The sequence below is a fragment of the Rhopilema esculentum genome, chromosome 15 (genome assembly GCF_057945365.1).
Source record: "Rhopilema esculentum isolate cy_ngs chromosome 15, ASM5794536v1, whole genome shotgun sequence".
NCBI classification, from domain to species: Eukaryota; Metazoa; Cnidaria; class Scyphozoa; order Rhizostomeae; family Rhizostomatidae; genus Rhopilema; species Rhopilema esculentum.
Genome location: NC_142829.1, coordinates 1,666,986 through 1,692,933, shown reverse-complemented (window position 1 = coordinate 1,692,933; position 25,948 = coordinate 1,666,986). Strand labels below are relative to the sequence as shown.

The 25,948-nt window shown below is 36.8% G+C and overlaps 3 protein-coding genes across 4 annotated transcripts; all 3 read right to left on the bottom strand.

Moving 5' to 3' along the window:
- Nucleotides 1-818: 818 nt before the first annotated feature.
- On the bottom strand, nt 819-12,114 carry LOC135685785 (dynein light chain Tctex-type 5-B). Of its 2 annotated transcripts, XM_065201850.2 has the most exons (4): nt 11,702-12,114; nt 8,888-9,130; nt 3,653-3,808; nt 819-1,127 (listed from the first exon to the last, which is right to left on the bottom strand). In XM_065201850.2, exons 2-4 carry the CDS (start codon nt 9,119-9,121, stop codon nt 819-821), a joined length of 699 nt encoding a protein of 232 aa, XP_065057922.2. In that variant the 5' UTR covers nt 9,122-9,130; nt 11,702-12,114. The 2 variants fall into 2 exon arrangements, with proteins under 2 accessions (XP_065057922.2, XP_088968924.1); XM_089112798.1 differs by lacking the exons at nt 8,888-9,130; nt 11,702-12,114 and adding an exon at nt 7,202-7,726.
- A 2,991-nt stretch (nt 12,115-15,105) lies between these two features.
- Nucleotides 15,106-17,728, bottom strand: LOC148958425 (uncharacterized). The gene is made up of 2 exons (XM_089112799.1): nt 17,561-17,728; nt 15,106-16,319 (listed from the first exon to the last, which is right to left on the bottom strand). The coding sequence occupies exons 1-2, from the start codon at nt 17,639-17,641 to the stop codon at nt 15,987-15,989; spliced, it is 414 nt and encodes a 137-aa protein (XP_088968925.1). The 5' UTR covers nt 17,642-17,728; the 3' UTR covers nt 15,106-15,986.
- A 5,589-nt stretch (nt 17,729-23,317) lies between these two features.
- Nucleotides 23,318-25,487, bottom strand: LOC148958424 (uncharacterized). Its single transcript, XM_089112800.1, has 2 exons — nt 25,346-25,487; nt 23,318-23,790 (listed from the first exon to the last, which is right to left on the bottom strand). Exons 1-2 carry the CDS (start codon nt 25,418-25,420, stop codon nt 23,500-23,502), a joined length of 366 nt encoding a protein of 121 aa, XP_088968926.1. The 5' UTR covers nt 25,421-25,487; the 3' UTR covers nt 23,318-23,499.
- Nucleotides 25,488-25,948: the final 461 nt, after the last annotated feature.

Below are 25,948 nucleotides of genomic sequence, written 5' to 3'. Positions count from 1 at the left end.
TTGGACAGGGTTTTGGCTTTAAATGTCAATTTGCACATGCAAATAACTTTTTTACAAGTATAATTTAATTTTTTTTTGTAATTTGAGATTACTTTGCAGAACACCTAAATCACATCGCAAAAACAAAGAATGTCCTAAAGCTTTGAGACATTGGTCAAATACAGACGTACTCTAATTGACACTGTTCTACTTTATTTATGACTTTTATTTCGAAAGAATACTTTCAGATCAACAACGCTTAGGTTGTCACCCAAAGCATATTAGAGACTAAATTATTCGAAATATTTCCTATGAATGAAACACCTATGAAAGACAAGTGCTTTCCGAGTCGGTGCGTCGCAAAAGAGCTGAGGATAAAATAATCTGTTGTCAACAGTACCTGGCAACCTCAACTCATTTTTAATTAAAACTGCTTCTGAGTGGAAACATGACCTTAAATCTTGCAATTGCCTAAGGCAACCGGCCACTAGGTTTGTAGTCATTATTGGTTTCCAGGCCGGAAAAGCAACTAATTCCAGAATATTTTTTTATAATGTGACGAAAAGCGATGTCTTCTAGAGGAAATTAAAGCATATGTTACTTATGAACCAAAACTTTGAAAGAAAAATCAACGTTTTCCGAAGCATAGCATAAAGATTTGATGAATTTACTTCTGCAATTCTTTAATTTATATAAGTCTAAATATTTTGGTACAACCTAGTAAAGTTTTCTGAAAATTCTTTCTCCAGAAAATAAGCTGCCCTTCAATATTGTTATTCTTCGTTGCTTGAATTAAAAAAAACACAAAATAAATATATAGAAAACATACCTCACTCTGGCTATTCGCAGTAAATTCCATACACCAAACCAACCGCCCATAATGTGCCGTTCATGTAGCAGTATTCAGCGAAATCGTCGACGCGTGTATCCCAGGAACACCTGCTTGCGACTCGCATACTCTGCTGTCCGATTTGTCCCATGTGAACAAGGCAAATGAACTTATAACGAGGCAAGAAGAGCCTCTTAACCTTCTCTTTGATGATGTCAGCACAAACCCTTGACGTGAATCGGCACATGTCCGCAGTGTAGTCCTTATCGCTGAGCTGCTCAATGAAGACACTTTTGATTATTTGCTTCACTTCCGGTTCCTTAAAAGAAGAGAAATATTTACATTCTTACTACAAACTGTTTTGCTTGATGAAATTGACTCAATATCGTTGACTGGGATGTCCACAGATCCGGTGTTTTTAATGCTGTCTTAAAATCTAGAATTGTAATGAAGAAACTGATTGTAAACGATTCAATACGAGCATCCACATTATTTTCTTTATACGTACCCTGCTCTTTTAAATAAGGACACGTTATAAAAAACAAAGCACCCGGATGTAAGAAACTTGGGTCCGGATGTACGAAACACGGTCCGGTATAATGCTAAGTCAAGAATGGTCAGTTATCGGTGCACCGAAGACGTTTTTATAACTTCATGATTGAGAACATTGTTAAAAACGACATGACTAATTTTGAAGTTTCATTGGGACTATTGATTGTGACACAGAGGACCATTGAAACAAACATCTCCATTGAGACACAGAGGACCATTGAAGATAAACGCAAATGACAGGAAGCTGGATTCTAGATACTTTAAATGAGCCATATAACAAGGTTGGATAACAATGCTTTCCTTGTCATCGTTGTTTTGAATTAATATTTTGTTTTACATTGTCAAGCTGTCAAGCGAGTTCTTTCTATATCCACTAGATATTCACTTAACTATTTCTTATTGACCGAAAAGTAGTTCTTATTACTGGTATGGGCAATAAATAATAACTAATTCCCTTGAATCAACCTAAAAATCCAAAACCTATTACATTTCAATGAGCACATCTAATTGGTTTATAGAAAACAAGAAAATTTCTTGAAACATTGACAAAGTCTAGTACATTAGGAAAGTCTAGTACAGTCACGATGTTGATCGTTTCATTGTCTGAAGCCCATCTTTATGTCCTGGCTGGTAAAATATGTGACGTTAAGAAAATAAGTATTGAGAACCTTCCGCCTCAGTAAAGAGGTTATTTAGGATTTATAGTGGCAATATTCATAACAAAGGTATTTTTGTTAATAAGCATTGCTGTTATGTGAACTGGAGGTTCTAGAATCTCATACAGCTCTGGATTTACTTTAACTTTACGCAAAGTTTCGTACAAAGTTTCTTACAAAGTTTCTTACAAAGTCTAGATCAATTACGTATAAATTTGCATTTAGAACCGTCTTTGACGCAATTGTGGCTTATTTATCGAAAAATTTATCATTGTATTTCTATGATGAAAATAGCATAAGCAAACTCAAAAATAAAAATGATAGTATTGTAATACTAAACAATGCAATAAATTTTTGGTACTAAGGATTTCATAAAACCATTAAATATTCACAATGTTGGCAAGAAAAAATGAAATTTTTAATCCAGCAAGCAATTAACAATTCAATAATATTTATACCAACCTATCTTAAATATTTCAATAAAAACCATTAGCGTGGTTTTTACTGCGATGCACAATATTTGAATATGTGAAATTTAACATTAATGGGAAGCACAAAACCGAGATCTGACATTTTTGTTTAAATGCATTATGCAAAAGAGAGGAAGATATATTTTTTTGATGAAGGAAGATTGAGCTAAGTTTAAGGCAATTTTCAGTGTGTTTATGGTGGACGATTTTTTATAGATTAGATAACATTTCTTAAGACATTAAAGGTTTAATTTGGGATAATGATGTGATAAATTCAAGTCTTTGTTACCATTTCGCAGTACAAATGTTGCGAGTGAAAAAGCAAGAATAAACAGGCATTGGCCTAACATTTAATAAATCACAAAACTAAAAGTTCATTTCGCAAACTAATAGTTCATTTCGATAAATTCAAATTCAAAGGAAGTCATCAAGTTTTCGCTTCTTTTTAGCAGCTCCTTTAATTCAAGGATGAGGTGTAGATTTTATCCTAGCAAAAAACCACCTTGTGACAATTTATAAAATGAAAATAAACGCAATGAGGAAACGAAGAAATGAGCAAATTCACCAAACTTAAGCAGGAGTGAATAGCTGTGTGCCTAGAGACCATGCTTTGGGTACAGCATACGGCAGTTCACCAGATTAGAGTTTGCCCACAGAAATAGAAAGCTAGAAAAGGGGAAAGCCCCGAGAGAATAACAAGGCTTTTTGAAGATAGACTTCTGAATAGGATAAGTAAATTGAATTTACCATACATTTCTACAAGACTGACCACCATGAAAGATCGCTCCTGAAATTTAGCTTTGGTAGCATTGTACATGTTTGGCGATAGGCAGCGCATATGATACCTCATATTCAATTGAAATTCGATAATCAAAATGGAAAAACAAAAACTGAAAGTTTGAGCAGATCATACGGCATGCATTGGTAAGTTAGAAGAGTGTGCATTAACCAGGGACTCAGGGGCAGATACTTGATCAAATATTGGGGGGGGGGGGCAAACCTATTGTTTTAACAAGATGACGTCACATTTCCCATTGTTTTAGAACAAAAGACCACTGTCCTCTAAAGTATTGGGGGCGGTCGGCCCCCCCTCGTCCCCCCAAGTGTCCGCCACTGCAGGGATTGTACCTTCAGCGACACAAAGGTTAGAGGAATGTGTTACGTACTTGAAATCTACGAAGTGGTTCCATGCTGTATTTCATTGTTCTTGATAAAGAGTCGTCCACATTCACGCTGCTGCTGCGTACACTGGCTGCGGTGGCAGATTTCCCTCGCGAATAAAGAGTGTCATCTCGGACCAGAGGATAATCCGCATGGGTGATCTACAAGGAAATAAATCTAATTTCTTATATGTCCAGCGTAAATATCACATTTTAAATGATATTTATTGTGTAATTCTTGTGCAGCGTACTGTGTTTTCTTTTCAGTCATAACAATCTAGAATGATGAAAGAATAAGGAGATCTTGACATGTGAATGCAAAGTTTGTACGAGAAATCTACGTAAAGATAGCTTGTGTCCCAGACCACTAACTTGAAAGTAGGGGTATGGAGCTCAAGTTACGTAAAGGCCCAGTAAATAGGGGTTTACTCTGATGAAATAGTATAAAAAGCAAAAATTCCTTACAATATTCGTTGAAATCAAGTGTCGTAGTTGGAGTCAAAGAATGCAGGCATTGAAACGTTGTTTAGAGCTGCGGGCCTAAAGAATCATCCTCAAATTCTGTCACAACTTAACTCAAAAATTCTATAATGTTTAGCAAATCCATGCCTTTTCGAATTATACGCGTACAGTGAAGATTTTTACATACAATGTGTAATTTTTTATGCCAGCAAGATCGGAGGTTAGCTTTACACTGTTAGCAATCCCTGGGTAAAAACCTTTTCTTGCAGGTAGGAAATTGGCAAAAGTTGAGGATAGTGTTATGAGCATTAATCCCGGTGGGTCTTCTCACATTATCAAGTGTAAGCACCCGTGTCTGAGGGTCTAAAAAATTGACCCTTATCTCTGACATTTGTTTCCAATTTGATTCCCCTTTTCTTTGAAACCAAAGAAAATCTATACCCTTTTTCCTGAAATCAAGTAGCTGAAATATGGCCAAACAAAGTAAAATTAGAAGCTATATTGAGATTCCCATATTAAACGCCCTTTTTTCTATTTTCTAGGTCCTAGATATACGACAAAACTGAGCCCCTTTCTCAGAGATATTGAAGACACGGATGCTTACATTTGACAGCGAGAGTGGACCCGCCGGGGCATTAACCAACCAACTGCCGTGCTTGAAAACAAAGAAGCCTAGCTTAAAAAGTATCCTCCATACAGAATGACTAACTTATCTGAGTATAATCGTTCTCTGGCGTTTTTCTTAACATTTCCAAAAGGTAGCCTCGTTTAGGAATGAGGCCTCAAGATCAAGGATTGCCCTGTACAGGTTTTAGCGTCCTGAAACAAGCCTCTACACGGAACGAAACCAAAATTTTTGAAAGAAAACACAATCGACCGAATGCTACATACCAAAAGCCTTGGAACACTGACGTCAGTTTTCAGCCATTGCCCTCCCCCAATTGGTTTACTATAGAAAGGCGTGAAAGATTTGGAAGTATCTGTATTTGCGTTGATTATATGATTCTTGTTCTAAAGGGAAGGGGGCTGGAAGTAGTGACTTTTTTTGAAACAGAAATTAAAATGCAACGCAAATTACTGGACGTTCCAAGTAATTTTGACAGGCATTGAATATTCAATAAGAAGATCTTCACTCAGCCTGTCATGTGCTTCTATATCACATGTTAAATCTATTAAACTCCCCAAAAAAGGTCAGATAACACACTGGTTCAATCACAGATTTTTAAAGTTAGATGACGTTGACTTGACTAGACCAATTGAAATCATGGATATTGCTTGCTGGGCGACTTCTATTGCTATCAATAGTTTTCGAACAGGACACAATCCACATAAAAACTGATAAAACAATTAGACTGAATAAGATACAATGGGATAAGTTGCCTTATCACCAGAAACCAGACTGCGATCAAGCTGTCTGGCAAACATGGTGGCACTTTTCAAGAAAATGACTGCTGACACCAAAACAAAAGATTTCGACACTATAAAGCTAAAATGTTGCTCAAATCAATAGCTTTCATCTAAGATTTTGCCGGCTTTATCTAATATTAGAGTACCGATAAAGACCCAGACACTTTATTGTGGGCTCTGTAGCAAGTTACGCTGAATAATACCGCGTTATCTTCAACTTAAAAGCAATATACTTTATATATATCATATATACTATCTGCGTTTCCTTATAAATTTTGAAGCAGTTCTCCAGGTAGCTATGACAAGTAGCTATCACGCAAAATTCAATAATATCACAAACTAATGCAAGATTAAAGGGGCTTGCGCAACCGGCATGCTTTGCGACTATAATATTACAACCGGCCTAATATCATATTGCATTAAAATACAAAACGCAGCAAAATTCTCTTTGCGTAAAAAACAGCTACCTCAAAGCATGCTGATTAAGCAAAAGCCCCTGAGTTAATGTAACCAAAAGATTGGAAGTAAATTTCTGGTTTTCAAAATACAGTGCTGGCTATGTATAGAAATATGGTGTTCTTAGAAGAAAATATAGAAGAATTTTTCTCAGGGAGCCTGGGTGCTAGTTATACCTTAGAGCTCTTAAACGATGACGTCATCAATATCGACGTCATCAAAACTTTAGAAATTTTCAATTTGGACAACATGAACACTTCCTAAGGTGTAAAATCAGTCAGAAGCGTTACAAATTAGCTGAGATATGACCAAATGAATGCAGGCTTTTTCTCCATCAAACCTCTGAAATTTGGTCCTGGTCCAAACGTTTATGAACCAAGCCAAAACAACAGCAAACCCTAATTCATTCACATCACATCAAACAGATTAAGCTTAATTCGCACAGGCTCTGTTAGGCAAACATTTCTAAGAAATACTTTTATGACCTCACATTTTAGAACTTCATAAAAGATGTATCGCTTTTTAAAAGTTACTCGAGTTACTTTGCATAGTAAACTAGAAGCTAAACTGGCTCATCAGATTGAGTAATACAGTTAAGACAATTGAAAAATTTTAACGAAGGTTGAGACGATCAGAAAGTTTTATCATTTACTGTTCTATATTGATATCCACAATGTTTATTAAAAAATTTTCACCAGCGCACTAAACTCCAAGTAATACGCAGAAGATCTAGTTATATTCATTGAAAAATCTTAACGAAGTTCTGTGGTAATTGAAACGTCAAACGGTCAAACGGTAATTGAAAGATCTTAAATAAGATTGTGATGATGCTACTTACTGTCTATATTGATATCGACAATGTTTATTGGAAAATCATTACTTAGGCTGGTTAACTCAATGCCGTTCAATTGCTAAGGTGAAGTCATCTTCGCCAACATATAGCTCCTAACGACATATCAGCTTCGCCAACATATAGCTCCTAACGACTCTCGTCGGAACAGTAGCTTTAGCAAAGAAGCCTGGGCCCCGATAACCCAACTACTGCCCCCCCCCCCCCTGTGAAGGCCTTACCTTAAGAAAGTCATTGAAAATTGAATTTCGTTTCTACTATAAACGTACATAATATAATGGAGTTCACAATAATGAAAATAAATGGAAATAGGAAAATAAAGTAAGTTGAGTTCGTAAAACGACGATGAGAATGAAAATAATGAACTCTTTAGGACAAACCTTATATCCTTTAACTTCCATTCCAAATTTTGGAAATGCAGACCTTAAGATTAACAAGACCGGTACTAAAGTTCAAGGGTGCTATTTCACCTTATGCTACTTCAAGTATCGGTTAAAAAACAAAATGGAAAACTCATAAAAAGCAGCTTTGTTTTTCAAAGAAAAGAACTGTTTGCCTCTAATGTTTACAAGATTAAGATTCTCCTTGACGGTATTTGCCAAACTTTTTGCAACATGTTGTCAGTGCAAGCAACGGTATATCATAAAGACTAGATGCCTCTCTCTAAAGAAGCAGATCGAGAACTCTATTCATACTCCACAAATAGATGAATGTGGTACGGTTTTAGGGCTTTTAATAGTTAGTCAACACTTCATACAGTGGGCGCTTTCAAACAAAATGGCCTTCTCAAAATATTTGCAACCCATTTAGTTTCTTTATTCCGAGCTGAGATTAACGAAACGAGCAAAATTGCATCATAGGTATATCACGGGTAATATGCAGGTGGCATTGTCTTAGAAATCTTACACAATCTGTAGAAACGTCGACTTGTGGCACATTTAAATATCTTACATGGTTTTAGCTACATGGCTACTGTCCCTACACGATTGACAAAACCAAGAGTTGGTTGCATAAGTGTGATTGTAACGATTTTCAGTTGAAGCTAGACAAAATCCTCGTCTTAATCTACCAAGTGGCTGAGCCTGTATTAACATTGAACTGAACGTGAACTGAACTGAACTTTTGTCCACTACTTCGGATTAATTGTCATTCAAAGATTTTACAGAGTGGATACTTAAATATACAGCAAAAACACTGTCTGGAAAATTTAAAGCTCTGTCCCATGTTTTCCTTAAGTTAGTAGTTTTCTTGGGTAAGTATCATTGCATCAAATAATGATAGATATAAGAAGAAGAACAAAAATGGTTACGAGAAGCCCAGGGAGGCGTGAATTCGAGAACGCAGAGAGTCCAAAATGGAACAATTTCTTCAACAGCTTTAGATCCACTTGTTTCAGTGTTGCCGGAAAAAATGTCGCAATGAGATGCCATTGGTGCAATTTGCAGGCATGCTGATAAATAAATTTTAATCAGTTGAACAAATTAAAAGAAATTCTAGTTTAGGCGTCGTCAAATTCTCATCGCCACACCCGGAGTCATTTTTTCGGTTTGTTTCTCATTCTGAAATAACGAAGCAAGTCCAGCCTTGGCTGAGACTCTGAGCACTACATATCAATGTACATTATCAGCAAAAACTCAACACAGAACAGGATTGTATTCGGTATTCATCTGGTTTTAGTCTTGATGCAGACAACATCATAATTTTTTACTAGACAAAAAAATTAATTGGAGAAAATTCCAGCATTATAACTTAAAGTATACATAAAATACGCGGATACAAGAAATAGCTTTAAAAAACATTAAATAATTGCCGAAATGGGCTGTAATCAAATATTTTTCAAACCATAGAGAATTTTGAAAAAATTTACAATATCGTTTTGTTCCCAAATCAGGAAAATTTCAAAATTTCACACCCAAACTTACGACTTTAATTCAAATTCTAGTACCACCTGAAGTCAACCCACTTTTTCTGAGAACAAACTCTGATAGTTTGTACGCAACCTATGCAACAAATCTATGCAACATTCCCTTTTTCTTAATTGAGAAAATTCAAGAATTTGTAATTACCTCTACAAATCCATCGTCCCTTCTCTTTGTTTTCCTCGCAGCCAACATTTTTGCTTTGAAGACCTTTGAAGCTGCTTTTGCTGCTATGATTTCATGGATGCTATGGTGACGTGGGCGGGATCGCTCGAATTCCATGCCTAGATCTTCACTAGCAAGCGATCCCGAATCTTCTCCGGACTGTCCTTCTGAGATAGATGTCAACGGACCTGGATTTTGAAAATTAACTCGCTTCATGGTGGAGACCTGCGAAAAATGATGAATTCTATGAATTTTTAGGCATTGATTGAGGGATCTTTTTTGCTCAAGGGGAGCACATTAGTTAGCTAAGGGGGGGGGGAGGTCCTTGAACCGAGGGTAGATTCAGATATATGGCGACTGCACTCTATTGGTTACCTTCCCCCAAGTAAATTTGGAAATAAGTCCTTATCGAAAAGGATGGTCCTGATGAGTAGAGGTCGTTTCCAGGTCTTGGGAAATGACACAGAAAGGAGCGTGTAAGGGATGCATCAAGAAAAGTATTCATTTTTTTAATAAGATAATCCAATCAACTTCGTGTCATACATGTCGAGTAGGTTATGACTGCATTAACGTGCTACAGATCGTCTAGGATCGGGAAACGGTCTCCTGCCAATATGACATCTAGAAAAACTTGCTACCTATTCGGATTTGCTATGTCCGCCGATCATTTATACATTCATATGTCCATGTAAACGTTATTCTTTGATAAAGCTTCCTGGTTTTGTTTGTTTATAGTCCCGTTTTACACTACAAATTTTAACCTGGGTTAACGCTAACTTGGGCTGAACCCAGGTTGAACCCACTTTCGTTTACACTGCATTGATCACAAAGTATAGTGTAAACGCACCCCGGGTTAGTTTCGCCACGCATGCGCTTCATTGTCATTTGCGCTCATGGGTCTCTTTCAAAATGGCCGACGACAATAATGATAATTTGAAGTAGGGATCGAATTCAATTTGGTACGCATGTATTCGCCTTCCCCCCGCAGTCATCTTGCAATCTTTGAAAATTATGTATTCTACAGACTAAAAGTTTTGACATACCACAACTTTTCAGCATTTGGTTAAAAAATCTACAATTTTACAATAACTTTCCTCCATATGAAAAAATGAACTTTGGATGGTAGAGGTCAGTTCAAGTTTGCTTTGCTTCGTGGCATAGACCATAGACAGTGAAAGACTGTGCTCGCAATATTCTCAGAAAACGATCTTAAGTTTCTGAACTCTCTTTCTTGTTCACAGCATACGCATATCCTTAATACTCGTGAAGAACCGTCACCAAGTGAATCTAGAAACCGGGCAAGGCAAATGCCATAGCTGTACAGAGGTTTAAGTGCATTTTGGCAGAATGGAGATTTCTGTTCGATGAATGGCCTCAGGCTAGATGTCATTATGAAGGATGCAGACTGATCCCAATTCTAAGCATCGAGCTGGCTATGTACAGAAGGAAGAGCGTGAGAATTTTTTAATCGCTAGCAAATTCTTTTGGAAGTAGTGGCAGAAAAATAGGCCGTTGAGAAGCATCATCATAAAAAGAAGTGTGACTTCAATAGACTGGAAGAAACAAAATGATAAAAATTTCTGAAATAGCACAGGTTCTATATTTCTGAAACTACAAAATACATAGGAGTTTTCATTTTACTAAGAAACCCACAATACTGACAGTTGTGGAGATAGCCCTAGAGAGCCAATAATGTTCGAAGGACAAAAAAATGGCCAAAGATAGCTTCTGCAAGAAATGGGGTCTTTATTCCCCAAAAGAATTAGTTTATCACCCCTTTGCAAGCTTTTCTAAGTTTCCCAAATTATGTCGATAGTTCGTGTATTTGTTATAAACGTTTGTCTCTTATATTATGAAGAAGATAAATGAATCATTCATTAATTACCACACTTGGGGATTAGTTTTCTTACAGGGGTTTCATGTCCAAAAAACCTTCTTGGTTAGTGCAGTTTCACAGCATATTCTCCAATATCCACCGGTACATATCCTTCTTCAGTGGCGGCGCCAGCTATTACAGAATGGGAGGGTAGGGCGCGGCCAGTGGGACAACGCCCCTTTTGCCTCGTTTCAGTGATTTGTACGAAGTTAATTTTCCTTAGGAAATTTGATCTACTCCTACCCAGCGTTTTTTAATCCATTTTAAAAGAAATATGTAGACCATATTTTCAGAATAGTGGGGGATAATTTACCCCCCCCCCCATACCACCCCTTGGCGCCGCCACTGTCCTTCTTTAGCAGTTATGTAGAATGTAAACGTTCGCACCACCAACACCGCACCAGAAACAACATAAGACCTCTACTTTGTTTGGTTATCATCATAATCAGTGAGTTTGAGGTCGGTTGATTGCATACAGGTTAAAAACCCAAGTTTAATAGATCACTAGCTGAGTTTTATCACAAACAACTTCACTATATGCGAAAATCAAGGTAGGTAAAACAAAATAAATGTATCACAACTATGATTCTTTATCGAGAAAAGCAACTAATATCAAAAGGAGCACTTGGCCTGCTGTATGACGGTGTGTTAAACTGCACACTGGGATATGTTTATGAAATCTAAAATGTTTCAATAATTTTCAACAAGCCGCTATAAACTTCCATCACAGAATAGTGCTTCCATACGGAAATTCAAAGATGATAGTTAAATTTTTAACCCCTCGATGTGTGGCAATTGAAACTCAACCTGTTGCCATAATAGAGCTGAAACTTGTTTGGTCAGGTTTTGTTTCACACCAAACATATTTGCTCTCAAATCTGATCTTTTCAACAAATGAAACACAAGTCAAAGAGGCATACCTTCAATTAACGGTTCTCAGAGTAGTGATGTAATGTTTTCTGGCAACCAAAACAACCTAAAGTTGAAAAAGAAACTATTAGTCTGTTTGAACTCCTGTTCATTTGTATGTTTTGCTGACGATTCACTTCCCAACGCAATCAGTTGAAAAGCACACAATCTCAGTCAACAAACAGCTTGTTCCCCTGCCTCAACAAATAAGTACTATATAGATTCGTTCTACATTTCATGGAATATTGACATACAGCACAATCCCTGGGAAAACAAATTGGCCTTAGAACGCTCTGCCTGTTGACATGAGTGGCTGAAATAACCACAACCAGAACAAGAATCTGCATGATGACTTGTTGAAAATACAAGCACACAGGTCTAACATTTACCAGAGAAAAAATTCTAGGCAGGATCGCAATGTCTCGACCCAGAGGAACTGCCGTTTTTTTAGATATCCCAAGGTATCAGTGGTGGATTCAGAGGGGGGGGGCTACTAGGGGCAGTTGCCCCTCCCTCAACGAGTTAAAGCAAGTCTGGCGCCCCTTTTTTGGAAATTGTGCGTCCCTTTTGAAGAATGAGAATCAGGTGAAATAGTTTCTGTGACCGATAGGTTAATTTTCTTCAAAGATTGCCTCAAAGTTATGTTGTTATTCCGAAAATGGATCAAAAATTGTTGTATACAGCGAACTCTCGTCACCAACTTTTGCAAACTTTTTAGCGCCCCCACTACCAACTGCCCCTCCTTCAAATCTGCTCTGGATCCGCCCCTGCAAGGTATCAGAAGAAATCTCCTTAAACAGTGCCAGTTAAATTCAAAGACATATAGTCAATAAATTGTTCCTTATGGCTTTTTGCCTGTATCAACTATCGAAGCGAAAAGAATTTGAAGCTTTCGAAAGTAAATAAAAAAAAAGACAGAGGCAGAGGAAGTGTGCTTTCCAAGAAAAATCTACGGTAGCCCAACTGCACCTCATTCTCATGAAAGCATTCTTCGCCGTTTTGTTTAAAAAATTAGCTAACGGTCTAACGGTAAGGAGAAAATCCCTTCTGTTATAACATGGGCGGCGCCAGAAAGGGGGCTGAGGGGGGCTGCTAGGCTGAGGGGCTTAAGTCTAAAGGGCATGGTTACTAAAAACGTTCTGCTCGCTCCGCTCGCAAGGAAGCCTTTTCTTTCAGAAGTACCTATGGCCTCCGACAACCTCTCTTGGCCCTATCATTGTACCGCATAACGAGTGCTCCATAAAATCATAGGCATGCATTTTTAGTGCGATTCTCAAAAGTTGGTTTTTTAGCCTAAAGCCGCTCTTACACCGTCAGATTTTGTCGAATTCAACAATCGAATTCGACAGAATCTGACCGTGTAAAAGGAGAAATGGAATGTCGAAAGCCATCATCAGATTATCGAATTTGATTTTTCAAGGATTGAACGTGTTCTATTCCATTCGACAAATCGAAAGGTGAATGAATTACATTCTTGCTCGCCCACGCTGCTACGTCATCCGAATTACCATGTTCTGTATTGTTTCAGTCTGTTTGCAATCATTTTAAAGAAAAAATGGAATGAACGCAGCCAAAGTTCAACAAAAGGAAGAAACAGAATTATTCATTGCTAAGAAATATTCATGGCCTTGGCTTGTGGCACCAGTGCTTGGTATCTGAATATCCATAAAAGAAATACACTGTTGCTGGCATAATTTTCATTGCTCCGAGGAAGGACTTCGACCCAGTTGACCAATTGATTCCTAACAAAAGGCTGAAAGTCCATTGAGTGACTGGTCTGGGACATGAAAGTTCCACATCTTATTTGGTTAGCCGGGAAAGATTGTGCCAGACAATGGTGCTTAATTTGATTTGATTGAGAAAAAATCGTGGAGCTCCTCAAGAAAAATTCACAGATTCAAGAAAAAAATACAGCAAAGTGCTTTTAACAGAAACAAGCTTGTTCCTGTAACGTCCACACTTGCTGGACTGTTTTCTTTTGGCCAAATCTCGTAACTCTCACTCAGTCAGATTTTTAATTGCTACTACTTTGTCTCATTATTGCAGGGGTAAAAAAGATGGAGGGGACTTCAGGCAGGGTTCAAATATGACACTCGAACAACAGGCCATCTCAACAGGTCGTCTCTTGTCTATTCAACAAACCAGTGTTTGACCAGCTGGACTCATATCATATTACTTGAATTTCAAACCCGACACTAGCCTGCTATTTAGTGATATCGTATGGCCTCTTAATACTACGAGGAATAGAACTCAACTGCGCGATTAAACTGAAATTCCACGATGTCTTTACTTGTGGAGTTCCGCAAGGTTCATGTCTAGGACCCCTGTTGCCTAGTATTTTATAGACATTCACTCGAAAGTTTAGATGTACGTATTTTAATGTTTTTAGTGGCAATGGATTCAGATCTCGGGAGAACGCAGCTTGATAACAATAAGGATAACCGGTAGGGTCACAAAGAGAGACGTTTTTGAGTTTCGATTTGAATTAACATTTCAGTTTATGCTTCAGTTTATGCTTCGGATTGAAATGAAAATATAGATGACTAGGTAAAGACTAAACAGATTAAAACTTTAGGGAGTTTATATTTCTTTATGTTAAGATCGCATAGAGCACCTTGTTTGTAGCCACAGCCAGGGCTAGCTTCAGGGACGCCCATCCTCCCTGTTGTAACAACGTATCGGTTTCAAATTACATGATTGTTACCATATTACCTGACTTTAACAAAGTACATGATTAAATAATTGTTACCATATGATCATAAAAAACCTGGTATTTTCAAGTGGAGGTAGAAAGTTGTTTATGGGCAACTATTGCTTTCCTATCTATGGCACTAAAACCTATTTCCACAAATAACATATAAAATGAATAGTTCTGAACAAAACTTACACAACAAAGGCACGCAAAATACGAGAAAGGCAATTACCATGCAAGTGGTGGTGTTCATTGTATCTAGTCTAGAAATCGGGCTGGCAGAATAGGATGCTAAGAATCGCCTGGATACCTCAGCTTTGCAACCTGTTAATGTTATAGGATTCTCTTATAAGGAACTAATTTATTTAAAGTTTTTCATTATTTTTCATTATCTCATAAGGTACTTATTTTTCCTACTCTGATATATGGAAACTCACTTTGCTGATATACAAATTTGCTTTCATTTGCCATGCACCTGTGAATCAACTTTTTCAAATCAGGGTACGGAAATGCTTAAAGATGTGAAAAACCAACAAATGAAAGTGAAAATCTGTCAGCTGAAAATGCCGAATAACAACCCGTGATCAGACCAAGTCTGAATAACTTTGTCTGGATTGGTGGCAAAACCACCATACAGTAACCTTTTGTGGGCACAGACAGTGATTTTCTATCTTTCGCAGACTTATTCTGTTCTCTAGGAACAACGCAAAAAGGTCAGATGCAGAGATACCAATCGAATTTCTTCGATGTCAACATACGACAACTATTTCATATACTTTTTATTCTACAAAATAAGATTGTCATAATTAAACATATTTTAAGAAAGACCAGTTTCTTAATTTACGTAACCTGCGACACTGCTAAACAACATTTTAAGTCTCTACAGCGTTATGGTCTTGGCTCTTTTTTCACAAACAACAGGGCTGGTCACGAAAATGTACTTTTGATTTCATATTTCTAAAGGAACTGCTGAAATTAAGCAAACTCTATTTCTGCTCTTAGTCCTGAAAAACCTCTTGAATGATTCTTGAATTGCAAAATACAATCTGATAACAAATGCGATGCCTACAAACAAATCCTGCATCAAACCTACCCTCATGATGAGAAAAGCTTCTAACCATTCCAACAGGACATGCAACATTTCAGTTAAGTTTTACACTGGGTAACAAGTCATAGATTTGCAATTAGCAGCAGTGCTTCATTTTTGTGATGGTCAGAGGAATATCTACGAAATCAAAACTGAGGAAATTCCAATTCTTGCTGCTATACGTAATTTCAAAGCTTTACGTTCATAAATAAAAAACTTCAATTACAGTTTAAATTAAGAGGAACAACTTGAATAAAGACTACAATTAAAATGTATTTTTGCGCAGTGAAAAATAAATGACATTCTAATTACCCTATAATATGAATCTTTTGTAATGCTCTCTGTATTATCAACAGAGTACTTTACGAGACAAACTATTACGATGAACTCATAAAGAAATCTGTCCTGCGCGGAATTTTTTGACGTATCCCTGATCCTTTAGTAACTTCTTCAAGGCTTCACCTGATAACCTCTAAAAACCAGCTGTCTCTGCCAGTCTCCTTGATCTCCATCGTCTTTATGGAACACAGCGATAATACCCAAGCACCATTCGGGAGGAGCATGAAAGGCCAACTCCACAGCCACACTTTTGAATGTGATTAGAAAATGGCCAAAAACCGCCGCACAGAGAGCCACATCCCCCTCGTAAGTAGCAATAGTAGCTTGGTTCATGAAGGGATGTGTGATTTATCACACTGGGCAGTCTCCAAGCTTGACTAGAGCCCTTCGCAATGTCAGTTGTTTCACTCGGTGCACAGCAAGCATGAGGGCAGCCACAAGGATCTTTGTCTTTAGGGTTACAGGGAAGATGAATTCTGCATTTATCATAGTCTGAATTATCGGGACAGTCCTGAAAGAAAATAATACAATAATCCCTCAATTGGTGCGTAGATAATAACGAAGTGTAAGAAGATCTTTACTTGTCATAGGGTGAATAGGCTAGCAAAAGGAACGGTCTAGACAAAGTGGTGCTTTTCAAAGCCGAGAGAGAAATATCAAACCAAGATGGTTAATGAAACAACTGCTATGGAAATATCAAGATAATAGAAAAGCGATTGCCCGAAATCAACATTATCCCAACCTTTGCAAAATGAGTTTACACCTCCATCGAATCAGCAAGAATTTCACTGTAATCTTAACTTAACTAATCGCGACGAAAAATATGCATACTACAGTTTGTTTCATTTACAAGAAACCTACATTGAAATTATTCCTATTTTTCCTAATAAATGTTTGGCATCATAAAAACGCCTCTACTATCCGTACCAACATGGAAGTATACGTCCTCCTCTAATAAACACCGTAAATAACACGGTGCTTGTGCATAAGAGAATCCAAGAAGGAGAATTGGAAGGGCTTCTTTTCTTGGGATAATAAATAACAAATTAAGGTGTTATCAAATTAAGTGTTTGCAGAACTGCTTTGCATTATAAAATCCAGACATTAATTGTTTATAATTTAGATATTGAAATTTTGTTACAAATTGGAAAAGCAAATAACTTTTAATCTGTCTCAAAAATCTATAATTGAAATCAAGCTAGAAATTATTAAAAATGTTTTGGCAAAGCAGAGTGGATCAAGAGTAGTTGCGTACCCCAATTTTCTGACCACGCCCGTTTTAAAACCCTTTCAATACGAGCAAGGTTCTATACCAATATTTTCTTAGCAGCATAAAGATGAAGTACTGTACTAGACTCTGAGTTTCAGTGGGTCTTTCGCCTAGTTGTTTGTATAAGAATTCGAAAGGCTAAAGGAAGGTTAATAATATTATTTCTCGTATAACCAATAATAATGTTGGAGAAAAAAGGATCTGTCGTCCTAATTTAAAGCCAGGAGTCCATCATCCTCTAGTAGGAGGTGCTAGCAAAAGCACTGGAATTGACAGGCAATTTTAACACTAGCAGAATTCTAAAAATTTTACAGTGAGAAACATATCGAATATTCAAGTATAATACAAACTTCCGTTTTATTACAATACTGCACCAATTGAATGCGAAAATGCTGACCTACTATAAACAGACCCGAGTTAATCATAGAATCATAGATTTACAATGTAAATAAAGAATTATGGGCAAGAATCAAATTGCTCACCGGGAAAAGTTTTGGCAAGATCCAAGCACATTCTGCTGTGAAAAACGCAAAAGATACCAAGAAAATAAGCTGACACTGCATCTTGCTAGCAAGGAAAATCGCGACTGTGTTCGAATCAATTTGCAACTTCGCTGTTCGTCACGGTGGATTCTGGTAAGTACGAGGATCACAAATTCATTATATAGCCCTTCTAGAGATTAGTGACGTAAGCCAGATTAGTTTACAGACGCAATCTGAAAAGCTGAGCACACCCAGCGGTAGACGGGCAGGCTAGTAAATCTTTTCATTGATTTATTTCATGAAACATATTCATGTAAACACATTCCACGACACTTAATCGCCTTGATCAAGTTATACCCCAATAAAAATTATGAGATGATCTTCATATCAGGTTGGGTTTAGGAAGACGTACATCTGTATTGAGACAATAATCACCAATCCGCCCTTTGATAGCCAGTTATTCATCATCCGAAGAATGTATCAATTTGATACATTATCAAACATATGGGCTCATTCATTTATTTCCAGTTGAAACCCATTGATTTTTTCTTTCTACTAAGCCAAATAATGTCCATACGGACAGTTCAACCGGACTCGCTTTTACAAAACCGTGTTAGTCGACCTTGAAATTGTGTAACGGAAGCTCAAAAACCAGAAATTTTTTTCACATAAAAGACCTGATTCGTATCTTTGGCCACTCTAGCCCTCTCTCTTTTTTTTAAACTATACAATCAATACATTTTGACATTGAAAAGATTTCTTTGGGACATTTTCTTGGACATAGTAACTGGAAATTGTAATTATCGAAATGTTGAAATGTTGAAATTTTCTTTTAAACCATTTAGTATTGTGGGAAGCTCAATTATTGTGGGAATCTCTTGCATCCATAACAAGAAAACACAGAAAGATTAACGGACGTGTTCAGATACATAGAAATTCCAAAACCTGACGAACAATGCCTATCAAAGGTCAAGGCACAGGTTAAAACCTTCTTGGAAAGGCGAATGTAAATAGAGGGTGTTGAATTTTGTCTTCCAACCCCTTTAATCTGTAGGTTGATTTAGGCAAGAGTAAATGTTCTATTTATATCCTTTCATGAAAGATTAACATTCAAGCCTTATATTTTCATACATTCATCCAAGCACCCATGAAAGATTAAAATTCAAGCCTTATAAATTACAGCTAAATTTTAGAAGGATACGTTCTACAAAGCCACAGTCTGGCCGCCTATAGCGAAGTAACAAAATCGCACCAACCAATAGAATTTTGAGGCCTGCAGGCACTGCTCGTCTTATTAGCTATACGAGTATTAATAACGTACCATGTTCCTGAGTAAAACCTGCTTAACAAGTCAAAATATGTGATTCATTTGTTTATCAGTTTCAGAGTTAAGACCTGGTCAAACGAGATGAATTTTCGAGCATCAAGTTTCGTTTTTCCTGCTGAGTGGTGTTTGGAGTTGATCGCTCGTAAGTAGCCCAACAAATACGACTCTCCATTCAGCATATCTCAAACTAACATCTAGCACCACAAGTAATAAACGGTTTTTTATATCCTAGCATCCCTTTTATCTTTGTCGAGAAAGTCTTGCCTAAGGCCACGCTCTTTTAAAGGCATAGTTAGTTGCCACAACCAAACATCCCCAAGCCAGCTCTTCCCACCGCCAGTATTCAATCTTCTTCGTGTTCTTGATAACCACGTAATCTAGCAAGTATCGAAGTGAGTGCAATAAACAATTCCAAGTAAGTGAATTGAGGTCATACTCATGGGCTCTACATGGGAGTTTGATTTAAATCAAGAAGGCCCTTCTCTAAAACCTGACACCAGACTACCCACTGGGTACACTACAAGTATCAAAAGCCATCGCAGTCGAAAACTTAAACTATGCTTTATAGATACTAAGTTCGATAACATACCACGAAGGACAGCTGTTTATCGATCTCAGTAACTGTATTTGTTGCAGCTTTCCTACAAATTAAAAGATTGAAAAAAAGTCACTAATACTAATTTAAGGCAACAAATACGACCATGATAATCTTGTCATTGAATGAAGGTGAATTTTGTTAGTTGTAGGATTTCTGTTAGGACGAATCTATTAGGATATCACCAGGGTAAGATGGAATAATGATGGAGGGGGTCCATAAAGGAGTGGAATATGCGATGTTGAATAAAGTAAAGTCCAGTATTTAAGAAGCTGCTTTTTAAATACCAAAGTCCGTATGAATAACGTCTCCGTAGCAGAATCTATCTAGACTGACTCGTACAAGGTTTCTTGGAAAAGATATAAATTAATATATACCGTGAATCCTCGAATTAGCCCTTTTATATATTTTTATAGGGCTTATTTATTTTTGATATTTTTGGATGGGGATCATTTCGAGAATTTACGGTAATTAATCGTGTTGTTCTAAACGCAAAATTGCAAACACAATACTTCTTCTTAAAAACGAATCTCTAAACACTTTAAAGCACTTTAAAAAGATATACAAACGATTATTTCTAAAGTGCTACATAAAAGTAGTTTTAACATTTTCTAGCAGTTCATAGACAGTTGCAAACTACAGATTTTCAAAGATGCCTTCAGCAATTTTGGCAGGAAAGGTGAATTCACCCACTGTGGTGCATATATTCTGTTTATAAACAGTATAATTTGTTACAACAAATAATTAGGCAGCTTCTATGAAGTTGGTTTTTTCAAGGGGAGAATTTTCAATAACTTTGTATCTTCTTGAAATTAATACGCAACAATCTATGCCGTGAATACGAAAGTGCTGCCTTAAACATTTGGTTGCTTTGAGAGACTTGAAGAGACCCGAAGTGGAATAACAAGAGAATCTGTTTTAGCAAGGTGACAACTGGGATTAGGGCCAGGGAAAGAAGTTTGGAAAAAATGGTTATCCTAAGTTACAGGATCTTTTGATTTGGAGGTGTCCCTTATTGCGAGGGGTCCCTATCTTACTTATTGCGAGGGGTCCTTGTTTTTTCAGGGTTGGCTTCGTTTGCAAAGGTCTGACTCACGATGCAAAGGCCTGCAAGACAAGGGAATTCCGGTGCAGACTTTATGCACAAGATTTGGCCGAAAATAGCTTGCTAATCGAAGCTTTCCGCATTATCATGGAAACAGTCATTCTAGAAAGAAAAATTGAAAATAGAAAACCTAGGGCACGTTATCACAGGAAAATTGGCGAGTGCTTTTAACACTGACCAAATCGCAGTTTTGACACTAACAACTTTTAATTGGCTGTCATAAATTTGGAAATCATGTTTAGCAAATTGAGAAAAATAGGTTTACAGAACAAGGATTAAATGATCTTTATGCTTTGGTCCCACCATAAAAGGACGTTCTGCTAAATTGCAAAAAGTTGAAAGCTGTCAGGATGAAAATACTCAAACAAAAAATGGAAAGAAATATTCCATGACTTGTTGCGAGCCATCTAGCAAACATATAGTCTGAATAACTTACATACTGGTGGACTAAGCGCCATATTATTATTTAAAAAATAAACCATTCGACATGCAGCCCTTCCTAAAGAAATATTTAATTTCAAACAGAAAATATTTCATTTCAAACAGAAAATATTTCATTTCAAACAGAACATATTTCATTTCAAACAGAACATATTTCATTTCAAACAGAACATATTTCATTTCTTGAGGTGATAAAAACTTCCAACTGAGCACATTTTTCATTGTTTGGGTGTGGACTTTGTTGAGGATGTACCAAAATACTTTCATTTTAACCTAAAGCTTCTAACGAGCCCGTCTGCTGAAAAATCCTGCTAATATTTATGAAAATTTAAAACTGCTTAATGTCATTATAAATCAATTTTGACCCATGGTACAGACATCTAGTAGAAGGTTTGCCTGGAATTTGGCAATATGATTTATCTATGCCTTGGCGGAAATAGTTAGCAAGAGCATCTTGATAGAAGAATTACTCCATTTGAAAAGCAAAATTATACATGTATTAATTAGAGCAGTTTTATAAAAATTCTACGTATATAAAGTCTACTTAATGAGCACCCATTGAAAAGATAATTCAACTGTTTTATTCAATATTTAGAAAATAACGAGACGTCCCGGAAAGAGGACAGTACAATCTTCACTCATTTTGAGACAGTCTTACTTAAATTGTTTTTTTTTCAGTATGCTTGTGCAATGCTACTAATGCTTCTCGGCTTGTGCAAAATAAAGTTTTCCAAACTGCTATGAAGGTTAAGCAGTTATTCAAAAATTCATGAATTTATCTAGGTCAAGCTTTCGCAATTTTTCTTGAATTTGATTCTCATAATCCTGGATTCGTGGAAATTAGTTGTTACATTTTCAAGTCTTGTTTCGGCTAATCTTAAAGTACTCTTGCAAAATTTACTTCATATTCATATAATCCAATTGGAAAAAAAAATGTGAATTTCATTCAAAATTTCCTATCTTTTGGAATATTTTTTACTATAAATAAAGACTTATATTGAGCTCTAGAATTCATTTTATGTTTCAAAAATACTCATAGAATATTAAAGTGTTTGTAAATTTGTAAGCTAGGAAATCTTAAAATAACTACCATAGGGTTCATAAAAGTCGAACATCATAAAAAACTGTTGTTAAATTTTGACTTTGAACCACATAACAGTTTGAAGTCTGCTAACAGATAGCTGTTTTTTGGCTTAGTTCAAAGTTTAGAGCTGAGACAAAAATGCCGTGAAGATAAAGGTGGATAAGAGCCTGTGCTCATGTGGTCCTGTCTCAGCCAATTTGTAGCATATTTAACAAAATTTGGGAAATAGTGGAATTTCAGGATGCTCTTTCGGGTTATTTGATCACAACTCAATGACTTTTACATTAGATTTACGGTTCTTCTGGGCGCGCTTATCATTCTGTGTATCAATGTGATTATAAATCAAGTACCAAAAACTTTGGTGAGATTTATTTCCAGTGAAGCAGGACGAAATTTATTCTTACCGAAACTTTCAAACGTTAGAAAAATTGTGTTTTACACCGATTGACTTTCAAATAAACAAAAAATTTTACTTCATATTGTTTTCGTATTTCTTTACATTCAATAAATAAAAATTTTCAGTTCCTGGTTCTCCTCGTCTCTTTTTTTCTTCCGCCCTCTACATTCAAGAAATTTGATATCTCTGTGGGCTGAAATGATGCTTCTTTCTAGCAGTTTCAATTTGGACTGCTTAATTTTAAACTCTCAATCAATCAGATTTTCTAACCCCTTTGTTGCGATTGGCGATCGAAAATATTGATTCTCGATATTCTACGTTGAAGACAAATCAATTTACAGAAATTTTTCAAGCTCCCACTGAAATTTTATAAATATGACCGAAATTTTTTTGAACCGAGTTTTTTGTTACTTAATTTATGAAAGTTTAGCGTGAGATTTGAAGGCCAACTTTTGGGAGACGAATCTAGATTCCCGTTCTTGGTGCGAATGTTCTATCCATTTATTCGAACCAATGAGAAGTGCGTCATATGCACATGCGCATTAGAGCGGATGCCCGCAGAGAACAGGTCGACTTTTCATAGCAATATCCTTACTTATTAACAAGGGCAGAATTTCAATGATAAAGCACATGTGCACCTGATTATTCGAAGGTATAAAATGATCAACTCGTTGACGACAAATACATCTCTAAAACAAAATGCAATTTGCGAGAGTTTGCCTCATATTACGAGGATCGTTGGTTTGTTTTCACAAAGCCTCACTCCATCGACAGAACACAAGATGCTGCATTTAGAGATGACACAGAATCTATTAAATCATTATTACTGAAACTTTGGCATAAAAAGCTGGCCTTTAATTACAATATTTGAATCTATCTACATTCAATATGATTTACAAGGATTCGGTTACTGCATGTTCAATCTTGCTAAAATTAACTTTGGAAAGTTTCAGATCTCTTCGGTAACATAGAACCAGATGTGCAATATCATCACACGCATCTTCGCGTTTTTCGCTCCGTGGGACTCTTCAGGCAAAGACGACCACCTTCGCAGGGGCAAAGTGCATCCCTGAAGCACACTTCGCCACAACGAGGCTTTTTATAGCATCTGTATCCATATAGGAATGGTAGCGGGTCGTCTTTGGGACTTCCGTCATAGTTCTCGTCAACTCCAGTGTCCGGAGCACAGCAAGCATGCGGACACCCGCAAGGGTTAGTGTCCGTAGGATTGCAAGATGACTTGAGCAAACAGCTTGAGTAATCAGGTGCAGCGTCACAAGGCTAGGAATAAATCCAAAACAAATATCAGAAAACACCAACTTCAGCTTTTAAATAATATATACTAGACGTACAAAATCTAAATATTATTACAATACGTTATCCTTAACATGAAAAAGCAACGATATCCCAATCGTACCTTGTTGAATTTCTGCACAATAATTATAACAAGTCCAGCATTTTGATTTCGAAGGCAAGAAGATCCATTTTAAGCGAACAGGGCTCTTCAAGAACTCTAGTTATGCGCTACTTTTGCGACGAGAACCATATTCCACATGGTGACGTCACTGTGAATCATATAACATTGTCAGTGCATCAAAAGGCTTGTCACCGTTGTTTGCATTGCAGACTATGGTATTTCAGCTAATCTAACACCCATTGTTTCAAAACTAAGGGAATGAGACGTCTGCTTCAAGCACTTGAGTAGAGTTTTGAAACGTTTGATGTCAAAGTGGACAAAATCAGCACCAGAACTTTGAATGCGTAAATTCGGTAGCCGTTTGGAAAACTCTTCAAAATAATCAAAACATAGTTCTAGTCCTCAAGATAAGCTTACACGCAATGTAAAATGTTTTTACTAAAAAAATGAAACTTAAAAAAACCAAGCCAGCTACAAAAGCAAGAACGAAACAGAAACAAAAACAAATTGCTACTGGCAAGGATGTTCCTTTCTCTCTTTCACCTGACCTGTACCAAATTCATAGTAAATTGAATGTTGAAAAAGACGAATTAGTTGTCCTTCAAAGACTAATAGACGTACAACGCTACACAGAGAAGCAGTGAAAACGTCTTTAAAAGTTATATTTCAGGTGGGGTCCATGAATTTCTTGATGGCGCATCTGACAATATTCGCAAAACAAGTTATGTTGCCAGAATTCTGGCTGGCAAAGAAACAAATTTTCAATTTAGTGCTTGATTTGATTTCTCTTTCATCGATCAGCTGTTAATGAGATTTACAGCCAAGAAAATGGTTGCAATCTTTGAGAACAATTGATTTAGCCAAAAATCTTCTTTGAAGGAACACGCCAAACAACAATCTGGCTGTAACGTTCATTTACACAAAAATCACAAGAATGCGAAAACAGGAAAGGAACAATAAGTGTCTGAGTCGAGAAGTTTGCGATTTCAGGACACCTGAAGTTGAATCCACAAAACAACATGTAAATTAAAACATAACGCAGACATTTATCTTGTTAAAACCCATCAACGATCCCACCAAACCTTTTAAAAGCGATTTCTCAATGCTACTTTTTAATTCAATAAGTTTTCAGTATATAGAAACATTCCCTTATCTTACCGGCATCTATTTGCCAATATTTTGTTGGACCTCCTTTGATTTAAACTTCATGTCACACATGGTAAACTCGCAACACTGTCTAAAGTTTCAATTAATTTATGAAAAGCAGTTCGTAAAAACAACCTTTATAAATACTCAGTCTACCCAACAATTAATAAAGGTAGGCAACAAATCTAGTTCCTTTGGCATTACATAAAATAAGAATAAAACATGAAAACAGCGTGGGCAATTATGTTAGGAATTGGAAACTTGAAGACTGACCTTTCTTGGCGACGAGTGGCCAAGTTGCACGTGTATAAGGACCAAGACGATGGCAAATCTGATGAAAACGTCCATGTCTGCCCAGTGTTAGCAGTCCACTTGTGCCCTAATGCAGTTGCTTTTATGTGTTTTCACTTGCAAACCATGATTTTTATCTGAAAACCGAAGAAGATCAGCATTGAAAAAAACAGTCAATAGAATTCTCAGATGGTTTTCCGAGTCATGAAAATTAATTACTGTTAATAGCCGTTCAATTATGGGCGTTTATCAAAGCATTGAATTCACTGAGCCCTCCAATGTGTCCAAGCTCCAATCTTGAATAACAGTACAAATGGGCTTTGCGGCTTACTGAGACAAAGCCTTCCACAGCTATGTCTGGCTTGCCTTCAGCTGAACGAGCCCCTCAAGTTATTTTCACGTTATTAATCCTTGGTTATTACAATCCAGCTCTGATTAAAAGAATGACGAGCAAAGGCAGCTCAGAACGTGATGACCTCCGCTTATTGTTGGACACAAAGAGTCAGAAAAGAGCTAAGATTTCGCTATATTAAATTCCCTAGGCTGCTGGATTTGAAAACCAGTTCTCCAACGTTGTTTTCTGTT